The sequence below is a fragment of the Salmo trutta genome, chromosome 4 (assembly GCF_901001165.1).
Source record: "Salmo trutta chromosome 4, fSalTru1.1, whole genome shotgun sequence".
Lineage (NCBI taxonomy): Eukaryota > Metazoa > Chordata > Actinopteri > Salmoniformes > Salmonidae > Salmo > Salmo trutta.
In genome coordinates, this window is record NC_042960.1 from 41,256,536 (window position 1) to 41,284,082 (window position 27,547).

The 27,547-nt window shown below is 41.3% G+C and overlaps 1 protein-coding gene across 3 annotated transcripts; it reads left to right on the forward strand.

Annotated features, from left to right (window-relative positions):
• The first annotated feature begins 2,925 nt into the window (after window positions 1-2,925).
• Window positions 2,926-27,503, forward strand: LOC115192352 (regulator of G-protein signaling 8-like). 3 transcript variants are annotated; one of them, XM_029750749.1, is made up of 6 exons: window positions 8,567-8,838; window positions 8,974-9,040; window positions 14,260-14,361; window positions 16,650-16,711; window positions 25,815-25,981; window positions 26,864-27,503. In XM_029750749.1, the coding sequence occupies exons 3-6, from the start codon at window positions 14,261-14,263 to the stop codon at window positions 27,056-27,058; spliced, it is 525 nt and encodes a 174-aa protein (XP_029606609.1). In that variant the 5' UTR covers window positions 8,567-8,838; window positions 8,974-9,040; window position 14,260; the 3' UTR covers window positions 27,059-27,503. The 3 variants fall into 3 exon arrangements, with proteins under 3 accessions (XP_029606608.1, XP_029606609.1, XP_029606610.1); XM_029750748.1 differs by lacking the exons at window positions 8,567-8,838; window positions 8,974-9,040 and adding an exon at window positions 2,926-3,178; XM_029750750.1 differs by lacking the exon at window positions 8,974-9,040 and having other exon boundaries at window positions 8,767-8,838.
• Window positions 27,504-27,547: the final 44 nt, after the last annotated feature.

A 27,547-nucleotide genomic window follows, 5' to 3' on the forward strand; every position in this document is an offset into this window, starting at 1 on the left:
ATTCCCTCGTTCCCTCCCCTTTGTTAGCTTAGCATCCCTTTGTTAGCTTAGCATCTGGTGCAATGCTTAGCTTCACTTGTGCGGGATTTCCACGTCCCAGCACGAGGAATGTTCCCTCCAACAAGGGAACAGGCTTACTAAATTACATCTCATGCTCAACCCGTGAGCTCTTCACATTACCAAAACGCGAGAGGTAGAGAGATAATGACTTCGCTTCGGTCAAACAAATATATCTACTCAAATTTGCGTAATGACCGGCTCATATGTCCTCTGCTCTAGGAATTGCTTATGACCGAGTCTAATCGCTCCTGAAAGCGATAGACAGAAATAACACTACGTTGGGCCTAAATAGTATTATTCTCAGAATGCCTGCATCAGCTGGTACATATGGCCTAGCTCGTAGCATTTAGTAAATCCCCCACACACACTGACTTTCGTCAGATATACAACACAGGGGTGGTTTTCTCCCTACCAGTATCTGGGTTAAAAGGAAACCCACACACACTCCCCTCTCAACAATAATCCTGCCTTTAGAAATTATTTGTATATATATGTATCTTGCTACACAATCGGTATGGAACTAACCCAAAAGTTTGGCCTAGTTTTATCTTAGTTTCCTCACAGGGGCGCCATATACAGTTGATGTCGGAAGTTTACATACACTTAGGTTGGAGTCATTAACACTCATTTTTCAACGACTCCACAAATTTCTTGTTAACAAACTATAGTTTTGGCAAGTCGGTTAGGACATCTACTTTGTGCATGACACAAGTCATTTTTCCAACAATTGTTTACAGACAAATTATTTCATTTATAACTCACTGTATCACAATTCCATTGCGTCAGAAGTTTACATACACTAAGTTGACTGTGCCTTTAAACAGCTTGGAAAATTCCAGAAAATGATGGCTTTAGAAACTTCTGATAGAATAATTGACATCATTTGAGTCAATTGGAGGTATACCTGTGGATGTATTTCAAGGCCTACCTTCAAACTAAGTGCCTCTTTGTTTGACATCATGGGAAATCAAAAGAAATCAGCCAAGACATCAGAAAAACATTGTAGACCTCCACAAGTCTGGTTCATCCTTGGGAGAAATTTCCAAACACCTGAAGGTGCCACGTTCATCTGTACAAACAACAGTACGCAAGTATAAACACCATGGGACCATGCATCCGTCATACCGCTCAGGAAGGAGACGCATTCTATCTCCTAGAAATGAACATGATTTGGAGCGAAAATAGCAAATCAATCCCAGAACAACAGCAAAGGATCTTGTGAAGATGCTGGAGGAAACAGGTACACAAGTATCTATATCCACAGTAAAACGAGTCCTATATCGACATAACCTGAAAGGCCGCTCAGCAAGGAAGAAGTCACTGCTCCAAAACCACCATAAAAAAGCCAGACTACGGTTTGCAACTGCACATGGGGACAAAGATTGTACTTTTTGGAGAAATGTCCTCTGGTCTGATGAAACAAAAATAGAACTCTTTGGCCACAATGACCATTGTTATGTTTCGAGGTAAAAGGGGGAGGCTTGCAAGCCAAAGAACACCATCCCAACCTTGAAGCACGGGGGTGGCAGCATCATGTTTTGGGGGTGCTTTGCTGCAGGAGGGACTGGTGCACTTCACAAAATAGATGTCATCATGAGGGAGGAAAATTATGTGGATATATTGAAGCAACATCTCAAGACATCAGTCAGGAAGTTGTGGCAAAGTTGTGGCAAAATGGCTCAAGGACATCAAAGTCAAGGTATTGGATTGGCCATCACAAAGCCCTGACCTCAATCCCATAAATTTGTGGTCAGAACTGAAAAAGCATGTGCAAGCAAGGAATCCTACAAACCTGACTCAGTTACACCAGCTCTGTCAGGAGGAATGGGCCAACATTCACCCAACCTATTGTGGGAAGCCTTTGGAAGGCTACCTGAAAAGTTTGACCCAAATTAAACAATTTAAAGGCAATGCTACCAAATACTAATTGAGTGTATGTAAACTTCTGACCCATTGGGAATGTAATGAAAGAAATAAAAGCTTAAATAAATCACTCACTATTATTCTGACATTTCACATTCTTAAAATAAAGTGGTGATCCAAACTGACCTAAAACAGGGAATTTTTACTAGGATTAAATGTCAGGAATTATGAAAAACTGAGGTTAAATGTAGTTGGCTAAGGTGTATGTGAACATCCGGCTTCAACTGTATACAGTATGTCACTCCCCTTGGTTCGTTCCCCAGGCGTCATTGTTTCTGTTTCAGTTTCATGTCTGTGCGTTGTTCGAGTTTCTTGTTTTGGATTATGTTGCGTTTTTTCATTAAAACACTCCCTCCCTGAACTTGCTTCCCGACTCTCAGCGCAAATCGTTACAGCTTTATTCCATCTACCAGCATCATTATTATCTTCTATCAGCTGAACAATGTTTCTGTCCCACCTTTTATCCCTACAGTGCATAGAACAGTATATTATTTTTTATAAAGATCCTGTTTAGAACTGTTTTTATATAGCCCCTGTCCAGAAAAGCATATTTATATTCAGCCACTGTATATTTATAGCCATACATCATCTAAACAACCACGCTGCTAGAGCATGACTTGTCTTCAGAGAATTCCCTTACTGCAAAAACATGCATTTCACTTGATCAGATATGAATTGTTCCAAAAACATGTTTTCACATGTTTTCATGTGATCACGTGCTCTTATGTGAAGTTAATGTGACAACATGTAAATCAACATGTGATTACATGAAACTACACATATGAAAACGTGATTTCAAGTGAAGTGTTCCAAAAATAAGTTCACATGATTTCATGTGAATGTTCACGTGAAATCATGTGAAATCATGTGGATTTTCTGTAAGGGTTCTCTGTGCCTTTCCTTCCTTCTCTGTTTCTCCCTCTTCCTAAACCCCTCTCCCAGTTTCCGTTCCCCCCTACCATGTTTTCACACTGATGAGCATGCTGCGTGGCTCCTAGCCTCCTACTTACGGCAATTGTAACAGTAACATCAGATATAATCGCCACACAAGAGGAGTGCCATCACAGACAAACACACACACAGTCACGCACACACCGACGTGGATAAATAGCGGCTTGTTCATCTCAAACGTACGCTTGGGAGGAAAAGAGAGAAACTGTCCACCTGCGCTGATCAAATACACAACAGGGCTAAGGTAAAACATCATCCATATTCATCTTACTAGTAGATCGCTACATTACTAAAGTCCACTATGGATAAAGGATGGGAAGCAGACTGTCGTTATGTACATCTGCTGTCAATGTGTCTGATCACCAGAATAGAAAAGATGTTGACTGTTCGTTTACAGGACAGATGACTGTCATCATCTGGAAACACACTGTTAGATACATGAGAGGATAGTTTGTTTGCTACTCCAAATATAGTTTGGTTTTGGTTATTGATTATTTACAACAGCAGTGCATTGTTTACACATTTAGAAATTGTAGTATCTGTGCGTGTGTGCCAGTAAATGTCAGACAGTGGAGGAGCTACAGACAGAGGGGATTTGAAGCACCCACAAATCCCACCTACAGGTTTAACACCTCTCTCTATCTCAATCATTATCTCACCTCTTTTTCATTTCTCACACAAGGGTAACCCAACAAATATTTATCATCCTTGTGTACAGAAATAATCAATATCGCTCTCTCCACTCCCTCATCCCTTACATCTCAATACTCCTCCCACCCTCTTCAGCATATTTCACCCAAAAACCTGCCCCTAATCAAACAGAGATTCTGCCTGGCCACTCTCAACACAGAAACATTATATGAACATCTACATCCAAAAAGTGTGCGTTTGAAAGAGAAAACAGCTATAGCTACCTAAATCTAGATACAGCTACAGTATTTTTAAGCCAACTGACCCTGCAAAGGGTTAGTAACTGAAAGCTTTCAACAGAATGAGCTGTCAAGCTTATTCAGTCTGGATGGAGTGGTCTGCAAACCTAATCCCCCAAATACATTGATTACATAAAAACCTAAAGTCAGGATTAAGAGCATCATTACTGACTTAGCAGAAAATAACATAAAAAAAAATACCAAAAGAAGGGCAATGTTCAAACGTGTAATCATCTACTTCATAATCATCAGCCCAGTGGTTATTATCCAACAAGCTCTCACAGTTTCACTGCATAATTAGACGTTGATCCACGTTCTCTAAATGTCAAATTTCGTAGTTGCTCCAAACGTAAAATTTCTATGTGTTTTTGTTGCTCCTGTTGCTCTGTATCGTTCCATTTCACCAAACGTCAAATTTCGAAGTTAAGGGTTAGGTTTTGGCACTTATTCTGAAAGGTTAAGGTTTGGGATATGGTTCATCCTTAAGAGTCTATCAATCTAAGTAACACAATAAAAAAATCCTCAGCAAAATCCGTCAGTTTAAGATAAAGGTATCTGCATGGGCTGCGTCTCAATCCACCTCATCCGCCCATTCGCCCTTCCGCATCTGCAGTCGAAGGTAGCCAAGCTACAGCGATGTTTGTCAGACCATGAGACTTCCTGAAAATTGGTCTTCTCAATTAAAGGTCTGTAGCGTCCGAACGGTTTAGCATACAAACTATTATGATCTATAGAAAGGGGAGACTTGCACGAATGCGATAGTGGCACAAGACTCGTCTGAAGGTAACCCATACAAACGAATGGAAGTATGGAGGAAGTTTTGTTGTAAATATGTGACAAAAATTATTTCCTTCACTTTCTTACATCTCCTAGACACTTGAAAACCTTATTTCATATGATTTATTTTTTGCCATTTAGAACTGTGTTATTCAATGCGTTTGTAGGGGCTATGGTAGTAAAGGCCAAATTCAATATTTTATCAAATAATTTCTCAACATAATTTTATAACAAAAGGGGTCCTCGAATTCTTAATCAAATAGCTTAATGATCCATGATATGACCATCTTAAAACAATTCCATATGTTAGCTTAGTACCCCACCCCCCCAACGTCTTAGACTTTTAGAGGTTAAAACTAAAAATGAAAGAAATAACATTTAAAAAAACAGTGTCCGAGGCTGGGATCGAACACACAACCTTCTGATCCAGAGTCCACCACCTCCATCCACAATGCTGTAGTACAACCCAAGCTTTGAATCCATTTCCCATCATCTTTAGGACATGGATAGATGTTTAATTTCAACATCAATCTTGAACGACCTGGCTGTATTATCACCGTACGGAGCATGACTCCAGAGCAAATTAACAAATAAATGTAGTTTTGTTGTGCTAAGGTTGAATAACTAAGCACATGTCTGTGCTCGTTGTAAACCGCACAATGATTCTGAAACGGAGATGAAAACAAAAGCTTAAAATGTAATTATAAATTGCATGCTGTGATGCTCTGCACAATGTTATTTTTAGCCAATATTACATCCAAATGTCCCCATTAACATGACCACTCTGCATATATTTAGTTTAAATAGAACTGTCCTCATCGCTCAGGGCTGGATGGGTATATGGCCTTGCTCAGCGTCCTTACTGCCCTTGTGTCATATGCCTCAGTCCCCAACTTCCACCTCCAGGGGGCAGTGAATGTGTGTGTGTGTGTTTGCGTGGGTGTGCGTGCGTGTGTGCATGCAAGTGTGTCTTAATTTCTTGTTTGATATGGTAATGAGTGCATTAGATTCCATTGTAGCCTACTGGGCAGCAGCACATGTGAAAATCAACCTCTCTGGGGAACAAAAGTTACATTAATGTGATCGTACATCACTGTGCCTGAAGAGAGCTTGGGTAAAAATAGATAGACAGTGTTCGTTTGATGAACTGAGACTGGAGGCTTCTGTCCTGGCTTTACCCCATGCCTGTCAAGGTGCGCCATACATCAGGGCTGATGTGTTTATCAGGATCAGGTCTACTCTATGAGAGTGTATAGAGATAGCCTACACTCAGTGTCATATACTGCAAAGCTGGCATAACAAGGCAAGGACATCAGTGAGACAGCAAGCTGTAGCCTGCAGAACAGACAACAGGGCTAATTTTAGAGTTAGATTACCTGAGAGGGTAAGGTCAATGCCTCTGTGGATAAAAGCATGATAGCTGGGGGTCCACATAACAATGTTCATGAAGGGTAACCGTTGGCAGTGGCTACACGTACACAAATAGGGATGTGAGATATATAGAGAGAGTGATGAAGTAGGGATGGAAAGAAGGTACAGAGAAGGATGGAATCAGTTCAAACGGAGTCAAGTTTGCCCCAAACTGGACAAACTGGACATCAGGCAGATAGACGGATAGACAGAGCAGGGCAGGGACAGGCGGACAACCCCAGCCTTAAAAACAAAGCCAGCAGAGCAGCATAGGTCTGTAAGGCCAGAAACAGCCTGGGAAGGTTTCAGCAGGGGCACTCATCTTTCGGACAGGGACACAGACGGTATCCAAATGTGTGCATGCTCATACCCTAATGCAAAAGTAGGCACACACACACAGATACACACAATAAATAAAAAGGACACCGAATTATTCAGTGTTCCCATGATGTTTAACTCACACGGGAAATAAGTGATTGCAGCAATTGCTTCTCTCCATACCTAATGCAACATTTAGATAATACTGTACTTTAGCAACAGAGAGAAACTCTGCATGGTGGGAAACTGCTTACACCAAGTCAACAGGGTGATTATTCCAACCTGGTCTCAGAGCATTTTGTATTATTCTGTACATAAATCAGAGACACTTGATTTAGTATGATATGCGACTCGTTTCAGGAAACTAGGCGTATGTCGCACGTCAATACTTCACAGGAAAGTCATTTGAACGTAAACGTTTTCATATGCGTTTTTGGGCAGAAATGCCTTCGGGAACATGTGAACTTTCATGTGCCTTAATATCAAATTTGTATGCCATCTGTAAATACGAATGCAATTGTTAAATTACGAGGCTAGTTGGTTTAGCGACAGGAAAAGGAACCAACCTTCCTGCTAGCCATGATTAGCGGAGATAATGAGTGCGCTGGGCATGCCGAGAGAGGAGTTTGGATTCGTCTGCCATGTAGCACACTTCTGTCTATAATATGAGCTGGTCAGTATGTGTAGGTAATCCTTTCTAACTCAGCTTTTTTGAAAGATATTACATAGTACAGGTGCATAAGTGTTGCTCTCCACTTTCTGGAGGACCGAGTTTTGAAATCAGTGGAATTAGAGTTTGATAGCTAAGGAGCTGGAGAAAATTCTGCCGTTTGATTGCAAATATGCAGACAGGGTTGAAAAGAGATCACACAGAAGGCTGTTGTGTAAAACACCTGTCTCCCGATTCAAACTAAAGGCAACCATGGCATCTGTGGTAGAGCCGGAGAAGTGTCCACCCATGAATATGGGTAAAGATAGTCTATCTACCGACATTTTCAGATATTACACATTTCTAATTTTGTCAGAAAGTCATTTTCATTTCAAGTGAAAGTGTACTGTTAGCTAGCTAGCTTAAGTTAGCTGGCTGGCTCGCTAGCTAACGCTACGTGTATGATCTGTGTAATTATATTATTTGTATCTCAGAGCCATTTGCAATGCTAGTTATAGCATAATGTTAGCCAGCTAACATTGAACGTGGTTGGTAAGCTACCTGCAGATTCATGCAGGGTAGTAACGTTATGAGTTGGGATTATGGTTAATTGTTGATATCAATAATAATAACGTTACATCTCTGCTGTAACATGACATTTTCTAAGGCTTCCATTGGCTCTAAGAAGGCGCCAGTAAGTGGAATGAGAGCTCTGCAGTCTCTGGGTGAAAAACAGCCGGAGTTTTTGTGAGTGGTCCTTCTGAGAACAATGACACTGATGCGCGCGTGCACGAGATGACTCGCCCGGTCGGAATATTATCGCTATTTTACGAGAAAAATCACATAAATTGATTTTAAACAGCGTTTGACATGCTTCGAAGTACGGTAATGGAATATTTAGAATTTATTTGTCACGAAATGCGCCCGAGCATCACCCTTCGGATACTGACCTCAACGCACGAACAAAACGGAGCTATTTCAATATAACTATGGATTATTTCGAACCAAAACAACATTTGTTGTTGAAGTAGAAATCCTGGGAGTGCATTCTGACGAAGAACAGCAAAGGTAATCCAATTTTTCTAATAGTAAATCTGAGTTTGGTGAGGGCCAAACTTGGTGTGTGTCAAATTAGCTAGCCGTGATGGCCGAGCTATCTACTCAGAATATTGCAAAACATGCTTTCGCCGAAAAGCTATTTTAAAATCTGACACCGCGATTGCATAAAGGAGTTCTGTATCTATAATTCTTAAAATAATTGTTATGTATTTTGTGAACGTTAATCATGAGTAATTAAGTAAATTCAATTCGAATTTTTAGACCCAGTACTTTCAGGATCCCTTTTCAGCAACCAGGCATCTTAAGGAATTGCGAATGTTGTCATATGAATTTTTTTATGAGGCAACTGACATGTTCAAATTTGGAATCCTTTTTATAGCAGCCCCTCCAGGAGTCCGTGCCTGCTGCATGGCTGAATAGAACATTAAGTGGCTTCCCCCTGACTACACAGATTTGTCACAGAACTTTATAAATAGCTCTGCAGGCAGGCAGACAGACAGGCACGTGTTCCCACCCAATGTAGGTGAAGAGATTCAGCTCGCTGCAGAGCAGAGAAAACGTGAAAACACAGCTCTGCTCTCCACTGCAGAGATTGATTGATTGAATACTTTATTGTCCCTCTAGGGGAAGTCGTCTGGCAACATATAGCAGTTCCTGGCAAACATTCACAAAATCAAAGCACAGGACATACAACACTCCATTTACAGACAACACATATCACAAGACGTACTTCAAACAAGACGACTTCCCCTCTAGAACACAGTAAGTTTGGAGTTATGGCAGTGCATAAGTGCCATCTTACGGGCTCCTGACCAATTCTGCTATTTTTTGTGCTTTTTTTCGCTGATTGTAACTATTTTTTACATAATATTTATGCTATCATATGACCGAAAACAGCTTCTGGACATCAGAACAGCGATCACTAATTTCAATTTGGATGAAGATTTCTGAAATGTCTGCACAGGTACAAAAATATTGAGATTTATAAACTTGGCGCACCCTATACAGTACATAAGCATGTTTCCCATTATAAATCAGATCTGTTGTAAAACTGTGCAGTCGTAAATGAGCACAAAAACACCACCTGGAAAACGCCTCCATTCACCTTTTATGGTGACGATAGCACTGTATTTGCTGTATACTTTGGAGCTATTTGTATTAGGCCACGGCATGCAAAATACTTATTGTTGTTCAGTATTTTGTTTTTCAACAACTGGGTTTATATGTTCTGCCTTTGTATAAACTGAGATGAAATAGGCAATTATGTCGTGCTCCTATCACACAGCAATACTGTATCATTCCCATACTCCTCTGTAGGGAATGAAAAGCGTTGAGCTAGACACAGACAGCTCATTTGGGGGCTCATATGAACCACAGAGACTGAGTGTGGGATAATAGCGTGGTCGTGTTGAACCTTGCTTGTTCCCTCGACGCTGCTACCAACAACTAATTGCATATAGATCTGATAACCTGTATAACTAGACACCTCATAGGGACTAGTGAGCTACTAGCAGGAATCAGTAATACTGACACACATTATTTACCAAGAGAGTTTTCATCTATACTTTCAGTCTGATGTTTTCATCTATATTTTTCGTAGCTGTCTATTTACCACCGCATTCGGAAAGTATTCATATCCCTTGACCTTTTCCACATTTTGCCTTATTCTGAAATTGATTAAATCATTTTTTTTTTCCTCATCAATTTACACACAACACCCCATAATGACTAAGCAAACACAGGTTTTTAGAGTCTTCTTGGGTATGACGCTACAAGCTTGGCACACCTACAATTGGGGAGTTCCTCCCATTCTTCTATGCTGATCCTCTCAAGCTCTGTCAGGTTGCTGCACAGCTATTTTCAGGTCTCTCCAGAGATGTTTGATCGGGTTCAAGGACATTCAGAGACTTGTCCTGAAAGCCACTCCTGCATTGTCATGGCTGTGTGCTTAGGGTCGTTGTCCTGTTGGAAGTTGAACCTTCGCCCCAGTCTGAGGTCCTGAGCGCTCTGGAGCAGGTTTTCATCAAGGATCTCTCTGTACTTTGCTCCATTCATCTTTGCCTCGATTCTGACTAGTCTCCCAGTCCCTGCCTCTGAAAAACATCTCCACAGCATGATGCTGCCAGCACCGTGCTTCACCGTATGCATGGTGCCAGGTTTCCTCCAGACGTGACGCTTGGAATTCAGGCCAAAGAGTTCAATCTTTAGTTTCATCAGACCAAAGATTGTTTCTCATGGTCTGAGAGTCTTTAAGTGCCTTTTGGCAAACTCCAAGCAGGCTGTCATGTGCCTTTTACTGAGGAGTGGGTTCCGTCTGGCCATTCTGCCATAAAGGCCTGATTGGAGTGCTGCTGGATGTCCTTCAGGAAAGTTCTCCCATCTCCACAGAGGAACTTTAGAGCTCTGTCAGAGTGACCACTGGGTGGGTTCTTGTTCACTTCCATGACCTAGGCACTTCTCCCCTGATTTGCTCTGACATGCACTGTCAACTGTGGGACCGTATATAGAAAGGTGTGTGCCTTTCCAAATCATGTTCAATCAATTGAATTTACCACAGGTGGACTCTAATCAAGTTGTACAAACATCTCAAGGATGATCAATGGAAACAGGATGCACCTGAGCTCAATTTCGAGTCTCATAGCAAAGGGTCTGAATACGTATGTAAATAAGGTATTTCCGCTTTTTATATTTAACAATTTAGCAACATTTAAAAAAAGGTTTTCGCTTTGTCATTATGGGGTATTGTGGGTAGATTGCTGCAGGTTTTTTAATCCATTTTAGAATTTGGCTGTAACGTAGTAAAATGTGGAAAACTGCTCCAGAGTCCAATGGCGGCGAGCTTTACATCACTCCAGCCGATGCTTGGTATTGAACATGATGATTTTAGGCTGCGGCCATGGAAACCCATTTCATGAAGCTCCCGACGAACAGCTCTTGTGATGATGTTTCCATGCATTGTGAAGATCGGACGGCAGTCTCGGGTTTGATTTAGATTTATTAGGGTCCCCATTAGCGAACCCAAATGGAGACAGCTAGTCTTACTGGCATCCGACACATAATGAAAACATTACAGACAAAATACTTTACAATTTACATAGATTTAAAACATTTACATGTAGTGTGTGTGTGCATCTATTAGTTACACAAATATCAGTGCATACACAACAAGTAGAAACAGGTAAGCTGAGAGGGGGAGCGGTGTGTCTTTTTAACAACAGCTGGAGCACAATCTCTAATATTAAGGAAGTTGAGTTTTTGCTTGAGTTTTTTCATCCATATTTTTCATAGCTGTCTATTTACCACTACAATCACAGGCTTTATTAATAAGTGCATCGACAATGTTGTCCCCATAGTGACCGCATGTACATAGATAGATATACTGCTCAAAAAAATAAAGGGAACACTTAAACAACACATCCTAGATCTGAATGAAAGAAATAATCTTATTAAATACTTTTTTCTTTACATAGTTGAATGTGCTGACAACAAAATCATACAAAAATAATCAATGGAAATCCAATTTATCAACCCATGGAGGTCTGGATTTGGAGTCACACTCAAAATTAAAGTGGAAAACCACACTACAGGCTGATCCAACTTTAATGTAATGTCCTTAAAACAAGTCAAAATGAGGCTCAGTAGTGTGTGTGGCCTCCACGTGCCTGTATGACCTCCCTACAACGCCTGGGCATGCTCCTGATGAGGTGGCGGATGGTCTCCTGAGGGATCTCCTCCCAGACCTGGACTAAAGCATCCGCCAACTCCTGGACAGTCTGTGGTGCAACGTGGCGTTGGTGGATGGAGCGAGACATGATGTCCCAGATGTGCTCAATTGGATTCAGGTCTGGGGAACGGGCAGGCCAGTCCATAGCATCAATGCCTTCCTCTTGCAGGAACTACTGACACACTCCAGCCACATGAGGTCTAGCATTGTCTTGCATTAGGAGGAACCCAGGGCCAACCGCACCAGCATATGGTCTCACAAGGGGTCTGAGGATCTCATCTCGGTACCTAATGGCAGTCAGGCTACCTCTGGCGAGCACATGGAGGGCTGTGCGGCCCCCCAAAGAAATGCCACCCCACACCATGACTGACCCACCGCCAAACCGGTCATGCTGGAGGATGTTGCAGGCAGCAGAACGTTCTCCACGGCGTCTCCAGACTCTGCCACGTCTGTCACATGTGCTCAGTGTGAACCTGCTTTCATCTTTGAAGAGCACAGGGCGCCAGTGGCGAATTTGCCAATCTTGGTGTTCTCTGGCAAATGCCAAACGTCCTGCACGGTGTTGGGCTGTAAGCACAACGTCGGGCCCTCATACCACCCTCATGGAGTCTGTTTCTGACCGTTTGAGCAGACACATGCACATTTGTGGCCTGCTGGAGGTCATTTTGCAGGGCTCTGGCAGTGCTCCTCCTGCTCCTCCTTGCACAAAGGCGGAGGTAGCGGTCATGCTGCTGGGTTGTTGCCCTCCTACAGCCCCCTCCACGTCTCCTGATGTACTGGCCTGTCTCCTGGTAGCGCCTCCATGCTCTGGACACTACGCTGACAGACACACCTGGATGAGAAGCACTGCCTGAGCCACTTGTGTGGGTTGTAGACTCTGTCTCATGCTACCACTAGAGTGAAAGCACCGCCAGCATTCAAAAGTGACCAAAACATCAGTCAGGAAGCATAGGAACTTAGAAGTGGTCTGGTCACCACCTTCAGAACCACTCCTTTATTGGGGGTGTCTTGCTAATTGCCTATAATTTCCACCTGTTGTCTATTCCATTTGCACAACAGCATGTGAAATTTATTGTCAATCAGTGTTGCTTCCTAAGTGGACAGTTTGATTTCACAGAAGTGTGATTGACTTGGAGTTACATTGTGTTGTTTAAGTGTTTCCTTTATTTTTTTGAGCAGTATATATTGTTTTGCAATGTAGTGGCCTGTAGGGATCAAGCTAATTGAAAAAGGAAAAGCTTTTGTGATACAAGCAGTTTGTTGATATTGTAGTGGGACTGCTGGTGGCATCTGGCTTTAGGGTAATGATCACTAAAGGAAGTAAAACTTACACTAACTACCCTGTTGTTCATAAGAATAAAAAGACCAGACTATTTCTTTCCAACAACCCCTCTCTCTTTATGCGTCAGCAGAGAAATACAGCAAACACCAGTTATTTAAGAGGAGTCATTGGATTACAGACGCTTGACTGACCATTCCAATAACACCAAGAGGAGAAGCAACACTGAGTACTCTAACAGTTTACCCACCAGTGGGATGGAGATCATGTCACTGATGTAACTAACTACAGATGGGGGAACTCATTCCGCTCATTCCATTTTGGCATATTGAGCACTCACAGCAGTGCTTGGTGTGTGTTATCAGGGGAAAAAGGTGCATGGTAGAGAGGCTTGTGGCTCACTATCCAGATTGGATGTTCTCTGGTGGTTAACTGATGGGTATTCATGTTGGTTTCTCCATATGGAGCTACACCTGCTTTCTATGTCTATCTGGTGTGTCTCTTTAGAGCAATGACTCTAATCAGATCCATCAGTATGTCTGTCTGATCTGTCTAATCCTACAGCAGCTGGCCAATAGGTCATGATATGAAACGTTACTGTTTGATAAGTCAGGTAGGACATTACTGGCCATTTCATTCATTTGATGATTACATCAACAACCGGTGTCCATGATACACCATAGAAAAAACATTGAACAGATTGATTGTGTGATATGTAGTGTGAGTTAAGCAGAAATATGTCGAAGGCAAATTACTGTGTCATCAGGTCGGTGCATATTAGACAAATGTGAAGTGATATGATGTTTTAGTAAACTTCATGAGGCACATCCTGAAACTGTGCTCTCCCACTTCCAACATCTGAGCACCTGGATGCAAACATTTAATTGTGTAGTCATTGGATGGATCAATACACTGATCCACAGGCCGTGGCCTTGCTCATGACTGAACAATCAGCATAGTGACTATAGGCAGGAGGTTTAGATCTGAGCACTTTCCTGGAAGACTATGTTTAGAGCTGTAGGTGTACATGTTGGTTAGCTAAAAATAAGCTGTGAAGATGAATTTGTACATCAGAGGACAGTGTAAATTTGATATCATATGTTCTCATGTCATGTGATCAGTAATCAGGAGGGGTACATTCTTGTGTGCTTCTATTCCATTCTCCCATTCATATGAGTAGAATGAAGACCAGACTAGGCTGCCTGTCCAATAAGTCTGACTCATACCCCGACTTCACTGAGTTCCTGCCCCCTACCCAGGACAGGGCCACCAGATGCCGAAAGTAAGTAGATATTTTCATCATATGACATTGTTCCAGTCCCTCCCATTGAAATACAATGTAGGTATTATTACTCGCAATGCCAGAAATATGTCATACAGTTGAAGTCGGAAGTTTACATACATTTATGTTGGAGTCATTAAAACTCGTTTCTCAACCACTCCACAAATTTCTTGTTAACAAACTATAGTGTTGGCAAGTCGGTTAGGACATATACTTTGCATGACATAAGTAATTTTTCCAACAATTGTTTACAGACTGTCACATCCTGACCATAGAAAGCTTTTATTTTCTATGGTAGAGTAGGTCAGGGTGTGACAGCGGGTTTTGTCTAGTTTATTTATATGTTGGTTCTAGTTTCTTTTTTCTATGTTGGGGGTTTTGTCTAGTTTATGTATTTCTATGTGGGGTTCTCGTTCATGTATTTCTATGTTTTTTTTGTTGGGATGATCTCCAATTAGAGGCAGCTGGTCATCGTTGTCTCTAATTGGGGATCATATTTAAGTTGTTGTTTTTCCCTCTAGGTTTTGTGGGAGATTATTTTGAGTAAGAGTATGTTGCACCTCTTCATCACGGTTTGATGTTTTGTTTATATGTCTTGCATAATTTCACAGTTTAAATAAAATGTGGAATGATACACACGCTGCGCCTTGGTCTCCTTCATCATACGACAAACGTGACACAGACAGATTATTTCACTTATAATTCACTGTGTCACAATTCCAGTGGGTCAGAAGTTTATATACACTAAGTTGACTGTGCCTTTGAACAGCTTGGAAAATTCCAGAAAATAATGTCATGGCTTTAGAAGATTCTGATAGGCTAATTAACAACATTTGAGTCAATTGGAGGTGTACCTGTGGATGTCTTTCAATGCCTACCTTAAAACTCAGTGCCTCTTTGCTTGACATCATGGGAAAATCTAAAGAAATCAGCCAAGACTTTAGAAAATAAATTGTAGATCTCCACAATTCAAGTCTGGTTCATTCTTGGGAGCAATTTCCAAATGACTGTAGGTGCCACGTTCATCTGTACAAGCAATAGTACGCAAGTATAATCACCATGGGTCCACGCAGATGTCATACCGTTCAGGAAGGAGACACGTTCTGTCTCCTAGAGATGAATGTACTTTGGTGCAAAAAGTGCAAATCAATCCCAGAACAACAGCAAAGGACCTTGTGAAGATGCTGGAGGAAACGGGTACAAAAGTATCTATATACACAGTAAAATGAGTCCTATATTTGACAACCTGAAAGGCCGCTCAGCAAGAAAGAAGCCACTGCTCCAAAACCACCATAATAAAGCCAGACTACGGTTTGCAACTGCACATGGGGACAAAGATCGTACTTTTTGGAGAAATGTCCTCTGGTCTGATGAAACAAAAATAGAACTGTTTGGCCATAATGACCATTGTTATGTTTGGAGGAAAAAGGGGGAGGCTTGCAAGCCGAAGAACACCATCCCAACCGTGAAGCACGGGGGTGGCAGCATCATGTTGTGGGGGTGCTTTGCTGCAGGAGGGACTGGTGCACTTCACAAAATAGATGTCATCATGAGGGAGGAAAATTATGTGGATATCTTGAAGCAACATCTCAAGACATCAGTCAGGAAGTTAAAGCTTGGTCGCAAATGGGTCTTCCAAATGGACAATGACCCCAAGCATACTTCCGAAGTTGTGGCAAAATGGCTTAAGGACAACAAAGTCAAGGAATTGGAGTGGCCATCACAAAGCCCTGACCTCAATCCTTTAGAACATTTGTGGTCAGAAGTGAAAAAGCATGTGCGAGCAAAGAGGCCTACAAACCTGACTCAGTTACATCAGCTTTGTCAGGAGGAATTGGACAAAATTCACCAAACTTATTGTGGGAAGCTTGTCGAAGGCTACCCGAAATGTTTGACCTAAGTTAAACAATTTAAAGGCAATGCTACCAAATACTAATTGAGTGTATGTAAACTTCTGACCCACTGGGAATAAGCTGAAATAAATCACTGTTTACTATTATTCTGACATCTCATATTCTTAAAATAAAATGGTGATCCTAACTGACCTAAGACAGGGAATTGTTACTCAGATTAAATGTCAGGAATTGTGAAAAACTGAGTTTAAATGTGTTTGGCTAAGGTGTATGTAAACTTCTGACTTCAGCTGTATATAATAAGACTACACGATAGACGGTGTAGACTCTTTTAGAGCAATCTCTAAAACTGTTAATGTGTGTGTGTTGAATTGCCTTTAACTGCATGGTTGCATTTGAAAACATGTCACTGTATCTTTCTGTCTTTTCTTTAAGGCTGTCAAAAGATGAAGTCGTTCTATGGGCAGATTCCTTCGATGTTCTTCTGTCGAACAAGTGTAAGTCCCTTTTTATTGACAAGTATCAGTCAATCCTTCTCTTTGGAGTTATATGAGAAATTGAACCAAAATAAGGAGGAAACAATATTTTATTTTTATCAACCAACCCCTCTGTTACACTTGTTGTTGGAATGAGCCCAAGGTGCAGTGTGGTAAGTGTACATCTTTCTTTTATTTGATGAACACCGACAAAACAAAGAAAATTCAAAATGAATGTAAAGTTCTGCAAGCTTCACAGCAGCTATACAAAAACAAGATCCCAAAATCACAGGTGGGGAAAAGGGGCTGCCGAAGTATGATCCCCAATCAGAGACAACGATAAACAGCTGCCTCTGATTGGGAACCATACTAGGCCAACAAAAAATAGAAACACATATGCCCACCCAAGTCACACCCTGACCTAACAAACTAGAGAATAAAACAGGCTCTAAGGTCAGGGCGTGACACCCTCCAGCAAACTGTCCGTGCCATTGTTAGCGAATGGATAGAAGCAAACCACGCAACTGTACGGATTACATTTTTTCCTCAGTCCCATTCTATACCCCTTCTGTTCTCTTTGAAAACATGATTGCCTCTATTTCATTTGACAAGATGATTGTCTTTCTGTTTCCTATCTGAGGATGGCTCCCCACATCAGTCCATTTCTTTCCCCCTAAACCCTTATGTAAGATCCCCTGTCTGTCTGGTTATTGATGTGTGACTCATTGTGTTACTCCTCAACACACAATGAGTCACACTCTTGGTTGTGACCTTCTCTGTGGATTACACAATAACACACATGTTCATGTGCAAATACACACATGCAAACACACACACACACGTGACAGGTTAACTGTTTTATAATAACAGGCCATCTGAAGAGACTGTCAGTGTTCTCTCACTCACACATACACTCTTACTAGAGAACCTGACAAAAAGGACAAAAAAGGGAGTGATAGCTATAGGCTCTCCACAGGGAGTGGAAAATTAGACTGCACAGTAGGAAGACAGACGACCGACCTTGACTTTAGTTCTATTTTTCATTTTGCAGTGCGTCAATGAACAACAACTTGCTGTTTTTTAATATTACTATAATATTTTGTCTAAACTAGAGATATACTCACAACTCAAGTCATATGGTAATGTTATCTTAATGGGCATTTGTAATGTAATGTGTGAATGTTTCAAATTAGCATTTGTCTCTTGAGTTAATCAAGCAAATTATTCAGTATACTGTAGACCCTTCTAACTCTTTAACAGGTGGTGCTGTTATATAACATAGACAAATTGGTGTAAACTTCAATCATGGTTTGACGTCACATCAACATGTAACCTCTTATGACCCTAGCTGCATGAAAGTCTAGGGTCTAAGTCTGCTTCTTCCTAGAATTGACAAATATTATCCTCAGACAGAAGGGGACAAAGGGAAGCACTTCTGTAACCGGTTCTGCCTCACACCATTTTTTTTATTATTTCACCTTTATTTAACTAGGTAGGCTAGTTGAGAACAAGTTCTGATTTGCAACTGCGACCTGGCCAAGATAAAGCATAGCAATTCGACACATACAACACAGAGTTACACATGGAATAAACAAAACATAGTCAATAATACAGTAGAACAAAATAAAACAAAAAGTCTATATACAGTGAGTGCAAATGAGGTAAGATAAGAGAGTTAACCTGTTTGGGATAGGGGGCAGTATTTTCACGGCCGGATAAAAAAACGTACCCGATTTAATCTGGTTACTACTCCTGCCCAGAAACTACAATATGCATATAATTAGTAGATTTGGATAGAAAACTCTAACATTTCTAAAACTGTTTGAATGGTGTCTGTGAGTATAACAGAACTCATATGGCAGGCCAAAACCTGAGAAGATTCCATACAGGAAGTGCCCTGTCTGACAATCTATTGTCCTTCTGTAGCCTCTCTACCGAAAATACAGCCTCGGTGCTGTAACGTGACATTTTCTAAGGCTTCCATTGGCTCTCAGAAGGCGCCAGAAAGTGGAATGAGAGCTCTGCAGTCTCTGGGCTAAGTACAGCAGCTCTGTTTGTTACTGGCCTGCCTGGGGACAGTGACACTAGAGATGCACGTCCACGAGACTACTCCATTTTGTTCTTCCAGTCTTTGAATGAATAAAACGTCGCCCGGTTGGAATATTATTGCTATTTTACGAGAAAAATAGCATAAAAATTGATTTTAAACAGCGTTTGACATGCTTCGAAGTACGGTAATGGAATATTTGGAAAAAAAATTGTCACGAAATGTGCCTGCGCGTCACCCTTCAGATAGTGACCTCAACGCACGAACAAAACGGAGCTATTTCAATATAACTACGGATTATTTTGAACCAAAACAACATTTGTTGTTGAAGTAGAAGTCATGGGAGTGCATTCTGACGAAGAACAGCAAAGGTAATCCAATTTTTCTTATAGTAATTCTGAGTTTGGTGAGTGCCAAACTTGGTGGGTGTCAAATTAGCTAGCCTGTGATGGCCGAGCTATCTACTCAGCATATTGCAAAATGTGCTTTCGCCGAAAAGCTATTTTAAAATCTGACACCGCGATTGCATAAAGGAGTTCTCTATCTATAATTCTTAAAATAATTGTTTTTTTTGTAAACGTTTATCGTGAGTAATTTAGTAAATTCACCGGAAGTTTGTGGTGGGTATGCTAGTTCTGAACATCACATGCTAATGTAAAAAGCTGTTTTTTGATATAAATATGAACTGGATTGAACAAAACATGCATGTATTGTATAACATAATGTCCTAGGAGTGTCATCTGATGAAGATCAAAGGTTAGTGCTGCATTTAGCTGTGGTTTTGGTTTTTCTGACATATATGCTTGCTTTGAAAATGGCTGTGTGATTATTTTTGGCAGGGTACTCTCCTGACATAATCTAATGTTTTGATTTTTCTGTAAAGCCTTTTTGAAATCGGACAATGTGGTTAGATTAACGAGAGTCTTATCTTTAAAATGGTGTAAAATAGTTGATTGTTTGAGAAAATTGAATTGTGGTATTTTAGTTCGTTTTGTATTTCGCGCTGTGCGATGCCATTGGCTGTTGGCTAGGGGTTCCGCAGGCGGAACGGCGTTCCGCTAGCGAAACGTCTGTCCTTAACAGGTTAGGGCAATAAATAGGCCATGGTGGTGAAGTAATTACAATATAGCAATTTACCTGTTAGGGCTAGGGGGCAGTATTTACACGGCCGGATAAAAAACGTACCCGATTTAATCTGGTTACTACTCCTGCCCAGTAACTAGAATATGCATATAATTATTGGCTTTGGATAGAAAATACCCTAAAGTTTCTAAAACTGTTTGAATGGTGTCTGTGAGTATAACAGAACTCATATGGCAGGCAAAAAACTGAGAAGATTTCATGCAGGAAGTGGCCTGTCTGACAAGGTGTCGTTCTTCTTGTCTCTGTTTATTGAAGAGTCAGGATCTTAGCTGTAACGTGACACTTCCTACGGCTCCCATAGGCTCTCAGAGCCCGGGAAAAAGCTGAACGATATCGAGGCAGCCTCTGGCTGAAACACATTATCGCCTTTGCCAAGTGGCCGATCAGAGGACAAAGGACTTAGGCGCGTGCCCGAGTCGACCCAGTGATATATTTTTGTTCGTCTGTTTACCTAATTGCAGATTCCCGGTCGGAATATTATCGCTTTTTTACGAGAAAAATGGCATAAAAATAGATTTTAAACAGCGGTTGACATGCTTCGAAGTACGGTAATGAAATATTTAGAAATATTTTGTCACGAAATGCGCCGTGCGCGTGGCCCTTATTTACCATTGGGATAGTGTCTTGAACGCACGAACAAAACGCCGCTGTTGGAACATAACTATGGATTATTTTGGACCAAACCAACATTTGTTATTGAAGTAGAAGTCCTGGGAGTGCATTCTGACGAAGAACAGGAAAGGTAATCAAACTTTTCTAATAGTAAATCGGAGTTTGGTGAAGGCTAAACTTGCTGGGTGTCTAAATAGCTAGCCCTGTGATGCCGGGCTATCTACTTAGAATATTGCAAAATGTGCTTTCACCGAAAAGCTATTTTAAAATCGGACATAGAGTGCATAGAGGAGTTCTGTATCTATAATTCTTAAAATAATTGTTATGCTTTATAGGAAACGTTTATCGTGAGAAATTTAGTAAATTCACCGGAAGTGTTCGGTGGGAATGCTAGTTCTGAACGTCACATGCTAATGTAAAAAGCTGGTTTTTGATATAAATATGAACTTGATTGAACAAAACATGCATGTATTGTATAACATCATGTCCTAGGTGTGTCATCTGATGAAGATCATCAAAGGTTAGTGCTGCATTTAGCTGTCTTCTGGGTTTTTGTGACATTATATGCTAGCTTGAAAAATAGGTGTCTGATTATTTCTGGCTGGGTACTCTGCTGACATAATCTAATGTTTTGCTTTCGTTGTAAAGCCTTTTTGAAATCGGACAGTGTGGTTAGATTAACAAGAGTCTTGTCTTTAAATAGCTGTAAAATAGTCATATGTTTGAGAAATTGAAGTATTAGCATTTCTAAGGTATTTGAAAATCGCGCCACAGGATTCAACTGGCTGTTACGTAGGTGGGACGATTTGGTGCCACCTGCCCTAGAGAGGTTAAACACTGGAATGGTAGATGTGCAGAAGATGAATGGGCAAGTAGAGATACTGGGGTGCAAAGGAGCAAGATAAATAAATACAGTATGGGGATGAGGTAGGTAGATAGCCCATCTGTAAACAGCCTATGTACAGGTGCAGTGATCTGTGAGCTGCTCTGACAGCTGGTGCTTAAAGCTAGTGAAGGAGATATGAGTCTCCAGCTTCAGAGATTTTTGCAGTTTGTTCCAGTCATTGTCTTCCCTGTGGCTCAGTTGGTAGAGCATGGTGTTTGTAACGCCAGCAGGGTGAGTGCAATGCCAGGGTTGTGGGTTCGATTCCCACGGGGGGCCAGTACAAAAAAACAAAAAATACAACAAAAAAAATGCATGAAATGTATACATTCACTACTGTAAGTCGCTCTGAATAAAAGTGTCTGCTAAATTACTTAAATGTAAATGTCATTGGCTTTGGGGGTGACCAGTGAGAGATACCTGTTGGAGCACGTGCTATGAGTGGGTGCTGCTATGGTGACCAGTGAGCTGAGATAAGGCGGGGCTTTACCTAGCAGAGACTTGTAGATAACCTGTAGCCAGTGGGTTTGGCGACAAGTATGAAGCGAGGGCCAACCAACGAGAGCGTACAGGTTGCAGTGGTGGGTAGTGTATGGGTCTTTGGTGACAAAACTGATGGCACTGTGATAGACTGCATCCAGTTTGTTGAGTAGAGTGTTGGAGGATATTTTATAGATGACATCACCGAAGTCGAGGATCGGTAGGATGGTCAGTTTTACAAGGGTATGTTTGGCAGCATGAGTGAAGGATGCTTTGTTGCGATGTAGGAAGCCGATTCTAGATTTAATTTTGAATTGGAGATGCTTAATGTGAGTCTGGAAGGAGAGTTTACAGTCTAACCAGACACCTAGGTATTTGTAGATGTCCACGTATTCTAAGTCAGAGCCGTCCAGAGTAGTGATGATGGACGAGCGAGCAGGTGCGGGCAGTGATCGATTGAATAGCATGAATTTAGTTTTACTTGCGTTTAAGAGCAGTTGGAGACCATGAAAGGAGAGTTGTATGGCATTGAAGCTCGTCTGGAGGTTAGTTAACACAGTGTCCAAAGAGGGGCCATAAGTATACAGAATGTCATCTGCGTAGAGGTGGATCAGAGAATCACCAGCAGCAAGAGCAACATCATTGATGTATACAGAGAAGAGAGTCGGCCTGAGAATTGAACCCTGTGGCACCCCCATAGAGACTGCCAGAGGTCCGGACAACAGGCCCTCCGATTTGACACACTGAACTCTATCAGAGAAGTAGTTGGTGAACCAGGCGAGGCAATCATTTGAGAAACCAAGGCTGTCGAGTTTGCCAATAAGAATGTGGTGATTGACAGAGTCGAAAGCCTTGGCCAGGTCGATGAATACGGCTGCACAGTAATGTCTCTTATCGATGGCGGTTATGATGTTTAGGGCCTTAAGCGTGGCTGAGGTGCACTCATGACCAGCTCAGAAACCAAATTGCATAGTGGAGAAGGTACGGTGGGATTCGAAATGGTCGGTAATCTGTTTGTTAACTTGGCTTTCGAAGACCTTAGAAAGACAGGGTAGGATAGATATAGGTCTGTAGCAGTTTGGGTCTAGAGTGTCACCCCCTTTGAAGAGGGGGATGACCGCGGCAGCTTTCCAATCTTTGGGAATCTCAGACGATACGAAAGAAAGGTTGAACAGGCTAGTAATAGGGGTTGCCACAATTTCAGCAGATCATTTTAGAAAGAGAGGGTCCAGATTGTCTAGCCCGGCTGATTTGTAGGGGTCCAGATTTTGCAGCTCTTTCAGAAAATCAGCTATCTGGATTTGAGTGAAGGAGAAATGGTGGGTGCTTTGGCGGGTTGCTGTGGAGGGTGCCGGGCAGTTGACCGGGGTAGGGGTAGCCAGGTGGAAAGCATGGCCAGCCGTAGAGAAATGCTTATTGAAATTCTCAATTATAGTGGATTTATCGGTGGTAAGTGTTTCCTAGCCTCAGAGCAGTGGGCAGCTGGGAGGAGGTGCTTGTATTCTCCATGGACTTTACAGTGTCCCAGAACTTTGAGTTAGTACTACAGGATGCAAATTTCTGTTTGAAAAAGCTAGCCTTAGCTTTCCTAACTGCCTGTGTATATTTGTTCCTAACTTCCCTGAAAAGTTGAATATCACGGGGGCTATTCGATGCTAATGCAGAAAGCCACAGGATGTTTTTGTGCTGGTCAAGGGCAGACAGGTCTGGAGTGAACCAAGGACTATATCTATTCCTAGTTCTACATTTTTTGAATGGGGCATGCTTATTTAAGATGGTGAGGAAGGCACATTTAAAGAATAGCCAGGCATCATCTACTGACGGGATGAGGTCAATGTCATTCCAGGACACCCCGGCCAGGTCGATTAGAGAGGCCTGCTCGCAGAAGTGTTTTAGGGAGCATTTGACAGTGATGAGGGGTGGTCTTTTGGTCGCAGACCCATTACGGATGCAGGCAATGAGGGAGTGATCGCTGAGATCTTGATTGAAAACAGCAGAGGTGTATTTTGAGGGCGAGTTAGTTAGGATGACATCTATGAGGGTGCCCGTGTTTACGGATTTGGAGTTGTACCTGGTAGGTTCATTGATTATTTGTGTGAGATTGAGGGCATCAAGCTTAGATTGTAGGATGGCCGGGGTGATAAGCATGACCCAGTTTAGGTCACCTAGTAGCACGAGCTCAGAAAGATGGGGGGCAATCAATTCACATATGATATCGAGGGCACAGCTTGGGGGATAGGGAGGTCTATAGCAAGCGGCAACAGTGAGAGACTTGTTTCTGGAAAGGTGAATTTTTAGACGTAGAAGCTTTAATTGTTTGGGAGCAGATTTGGATAGTAATACAGAACTCTGCAGGCTATTTTTGCAGTAGATTGCAACACCGCCCCCTTTGGCATTTCTATCTTGGCGGAAAATGTTATAGTTAGCGATGGAGATTTCAGGTTTTTTTGTGGTTTTCCTAAGCCAGGATTCAGACACGGCTAAGACATCTGGGTTGGCAGAGTGTGCTAAAGCAGTGAGTAAAACAAACTTAGGGAGTAGGCTTCTAATGTTAACATGCATGAAACCAAGGCTTTTACGGTTACAGAAGTCAACAAATGAGAACACCTGGGGAGTGGGAGTGGAGCTAGGCACTGCATGATATGATTAACCTCTACATCACCAGAGGAACAGAGGAGAAGTAGGATAAGGGTACGGCTAAAGGCTATACGAACTGGCCGTCTAGGACGTTCGGAACACAGAGTAAAAGGAGCAGGTTTCTGGGCACGATAGCATAGATTCAAGGCATAGTGTACAAAGGTAAGGTAGGATGTGAGAACATTGGAGGTAAACCTAGGCATTGAGTTATGAGAGAGATAGTCTCTAGAGACGTTTAAACCAGGTGATGTCATCTCATATGTAGGAGGTGGAACAACATGGTTGGTTAAGGCATATTGAGCGGGGCTAAAGGCTCTACAGTGAAATAAGACAGTAATCACTATCCAGGACAGTAATGGACGAGGCATATTGATATTAGACAGAGGCATGCGTAGCCAAGTGAACATACTTTTTTACAACTACAGCTCATACAAACGCATTGAATAACACATTCATAAATAGAAAAAAAGACAGTCATAACGAATAAGGTCATAAGGAATAAGGTTTTGAAGTGTCTGTCCTATATCTAGGAGATTTAAGAAAGCTCAGGTTTTTTGTGTATTTTTTGGGGACACATATTTAAGAATAAAGCAGGGCGAGAGAATCTTCCTCCAAGCTAAGTTCAATGCCTTTTTATTTTGAACACTGTCTGTTGACAAGGCTGCATGCAGTCACAGTGTCCCTGGTGATTTTCCTATAACCAGTGTGTAGTGAGAGTGTGTGAGTAATGTTGGTGATAGGGCCTGATGGACTACTCTACTGCTGCTGCTGGGTAAATGTTAAGCAAATAAATGCAAGAGAAGGGAGGGAGGGTGAGTGGAGGAGGGATAGAAAGTATGGAGAAAACATGTTTAACATGACACGGCCAATTGCAAAACATGACCTCCTCCTGTGTTTTCATTGATGTCAGACAAATTGATCACTTATCTTTGATTGATGAAGACAGAAAGCTCATTGAAGGTTTGTGGGCCGTATGTTTATGTTCTAATCACAGAGCTGTTCCCTGTGCTGAGAACAAGAGCACGCTCTGCATCTGAGACAATATCAACACATGATAAACAACCCTGTTAGTATCTACAGCTGCTCTCTGTGAAGAAAAAGAAAATCAGTTCCAAAGAAACTGGCCCATGTTCAGAAATATGTGCTGGGATACAATATAGATCTTTGTAAAGACACACATGCTTGCTCTCTCTCACACACACACACACACACACACACACACACACACACACACACACACACACACACACACACACACACACACACACACACTTGCTGTCCGTTAGCTCTTCTAACTAGCTGATGGATGTTTTGTGTCTTAGGTGGCCTGGCTGCGTTCCGGACTTTTCTCAAGACGGAGTTCAGCGACGAGAACATTGAGTTCTGGATGGCCTGCGAGGAATATAAAAAAATCAAGACTCCCGCTAAATTGATGACAAAAATTAACAAGATCTACAATGAGTTTATTGATGTCAAGGCTCCCAGAGAGGTTTGTGTTCGATCAAATGACTAATGATGCAAAATATTTACTTTGTCTCTTAAGGTCAGGCACCACACCCTAATAGGGTATTTTCCCCCCTTAATCATAACAGTCTTTTACCAGTTGAAAGTGGTCAGAAATCTAATAGTTTTTTGTATTAAACATTTTCTGAGATATTGTATTAAAATATGAAAATTAGGTGTTCTAATTAAATATGTGTATATTTGCATCACACAAATACATTTTTCTGGATGCTGAATGAAGAAAGACTAAATATTCATGTTTCATTTTATTAAGACACTCCTTGACTGGACTTACGCATAGATTTTTTTTTAAAGTATTTATTCACAATCTATCTGTAATATACTAAAGAAAGATATGTAAAATGCCTTTTTGGTGCATTTTTCAGAAAATGTCATCTAGAAGAAAAAATTCAAAGTAAGTTACTACATATAGGCGGGTTGGTAAAATTCTCTATGAAATGGGCTTTTAAATGATGTGTGATTAAATTAGCTTTGAAAGTATTTGTAAAAGTGGTTACAATTCATGACTTTTTGATGAGTAAGAATAAGATAAAATAATGAAAATATTAATGGACCAAAATACCAAAACATTTCTAAATTGATAAGAACTGTATATGCAAAAATATATTTTCAGCCTGTGGTGCCTGGCCTTAAATAGCAATGCAAAAGGCTGTGATTTGTTTTTAATTTGGGGTTACTATGTGTCAGATAAACATTTTAATCCACAACCTCCGATAGATACACATGAATACTGTATGCATACTTTGATTATAAGGATTAATAATAATGTTGATGCTGTCCACAAGGAAATTCACACTAAGATGATTTGGATATCTAACTTTTCTTTTCCCTTCCTTGGTCCCTGTAGGTAAACATAGACTTCCGTACACGGGAAGTGATGAGGCAGAGCCTTGCAGAGCCCACCCCCTCCAGTCTGAATGAGGTTCAGGCCAGGGTCCACAGCCTCATGGAGAAAGACTCTTACCCACGCTTTCTCCACTCCAAGATCTACCAGGACTTACTCAACATGCAGTACACACACTGCCATCGGAACTCTGTCTGAAGAACACACACATGCTCCGTCGTAGATACGCACACACACAAACAGTTGTGTTTGTCTTCAGTAGCTAGAACCCAAGGAACCATTATTCCTCAAGTTCTAACTTGAGATCTCTATGCGTAACTCAATAACTCAAGTCTCCCATTGACATGTTGAATCATGTGAAAGTTTTTGAGTTATCCATACAAATATCAAGTTAAGATTCTACTCTCACAGAGAGATCCTTAGTATTGAGACATATCGTGATATTGTATCATCCCTCTTAGAACTGTGTCAACATATAGTTTACACTTGGAAAACAAAATACCACAAGACGTTGTGCTGTATATCCTTTTATTACTCTTATTAGAAAATGTGTTGTTGATATGTATTTCTCCCATCACTATAGATTTATTGTGGTGTAGAAATGTCTGTCAATTTTATTAAAGTTTTGCAGCATATCATCTGATATATACACTATATGTGGGCGATTGTACAGAAGTGGTGCAAATT

What these genes read in the sequence shown, in the direction of transcription:
- LOC115192352 (XM_029750748.1), top strand. Translation starts at nt 14,261, where the DNA reads ATGAAGACCAGACTAGGCTGCCTGTCCAATAAGTCTGACTCATACCCC. An exon ending in AGGGCCACCAGATGCCGAAA is followed by an intron (nt 14,362 to 16,649) that starts GTAAGTAGATAT and finishes CTTTTCTTTAAG; the next exon opens with GCTGTCAAAAGATGAAGTCG. An exon ending in ATGTCAAGGCTCCCAGAGAG is followed by an intron (nt 25,982 to 26,863) that starts GTTTGTGTTCGA and finishes TGGTCCCTGTAG; the next exon opens with GTAAACATAGACTTCCGTAC.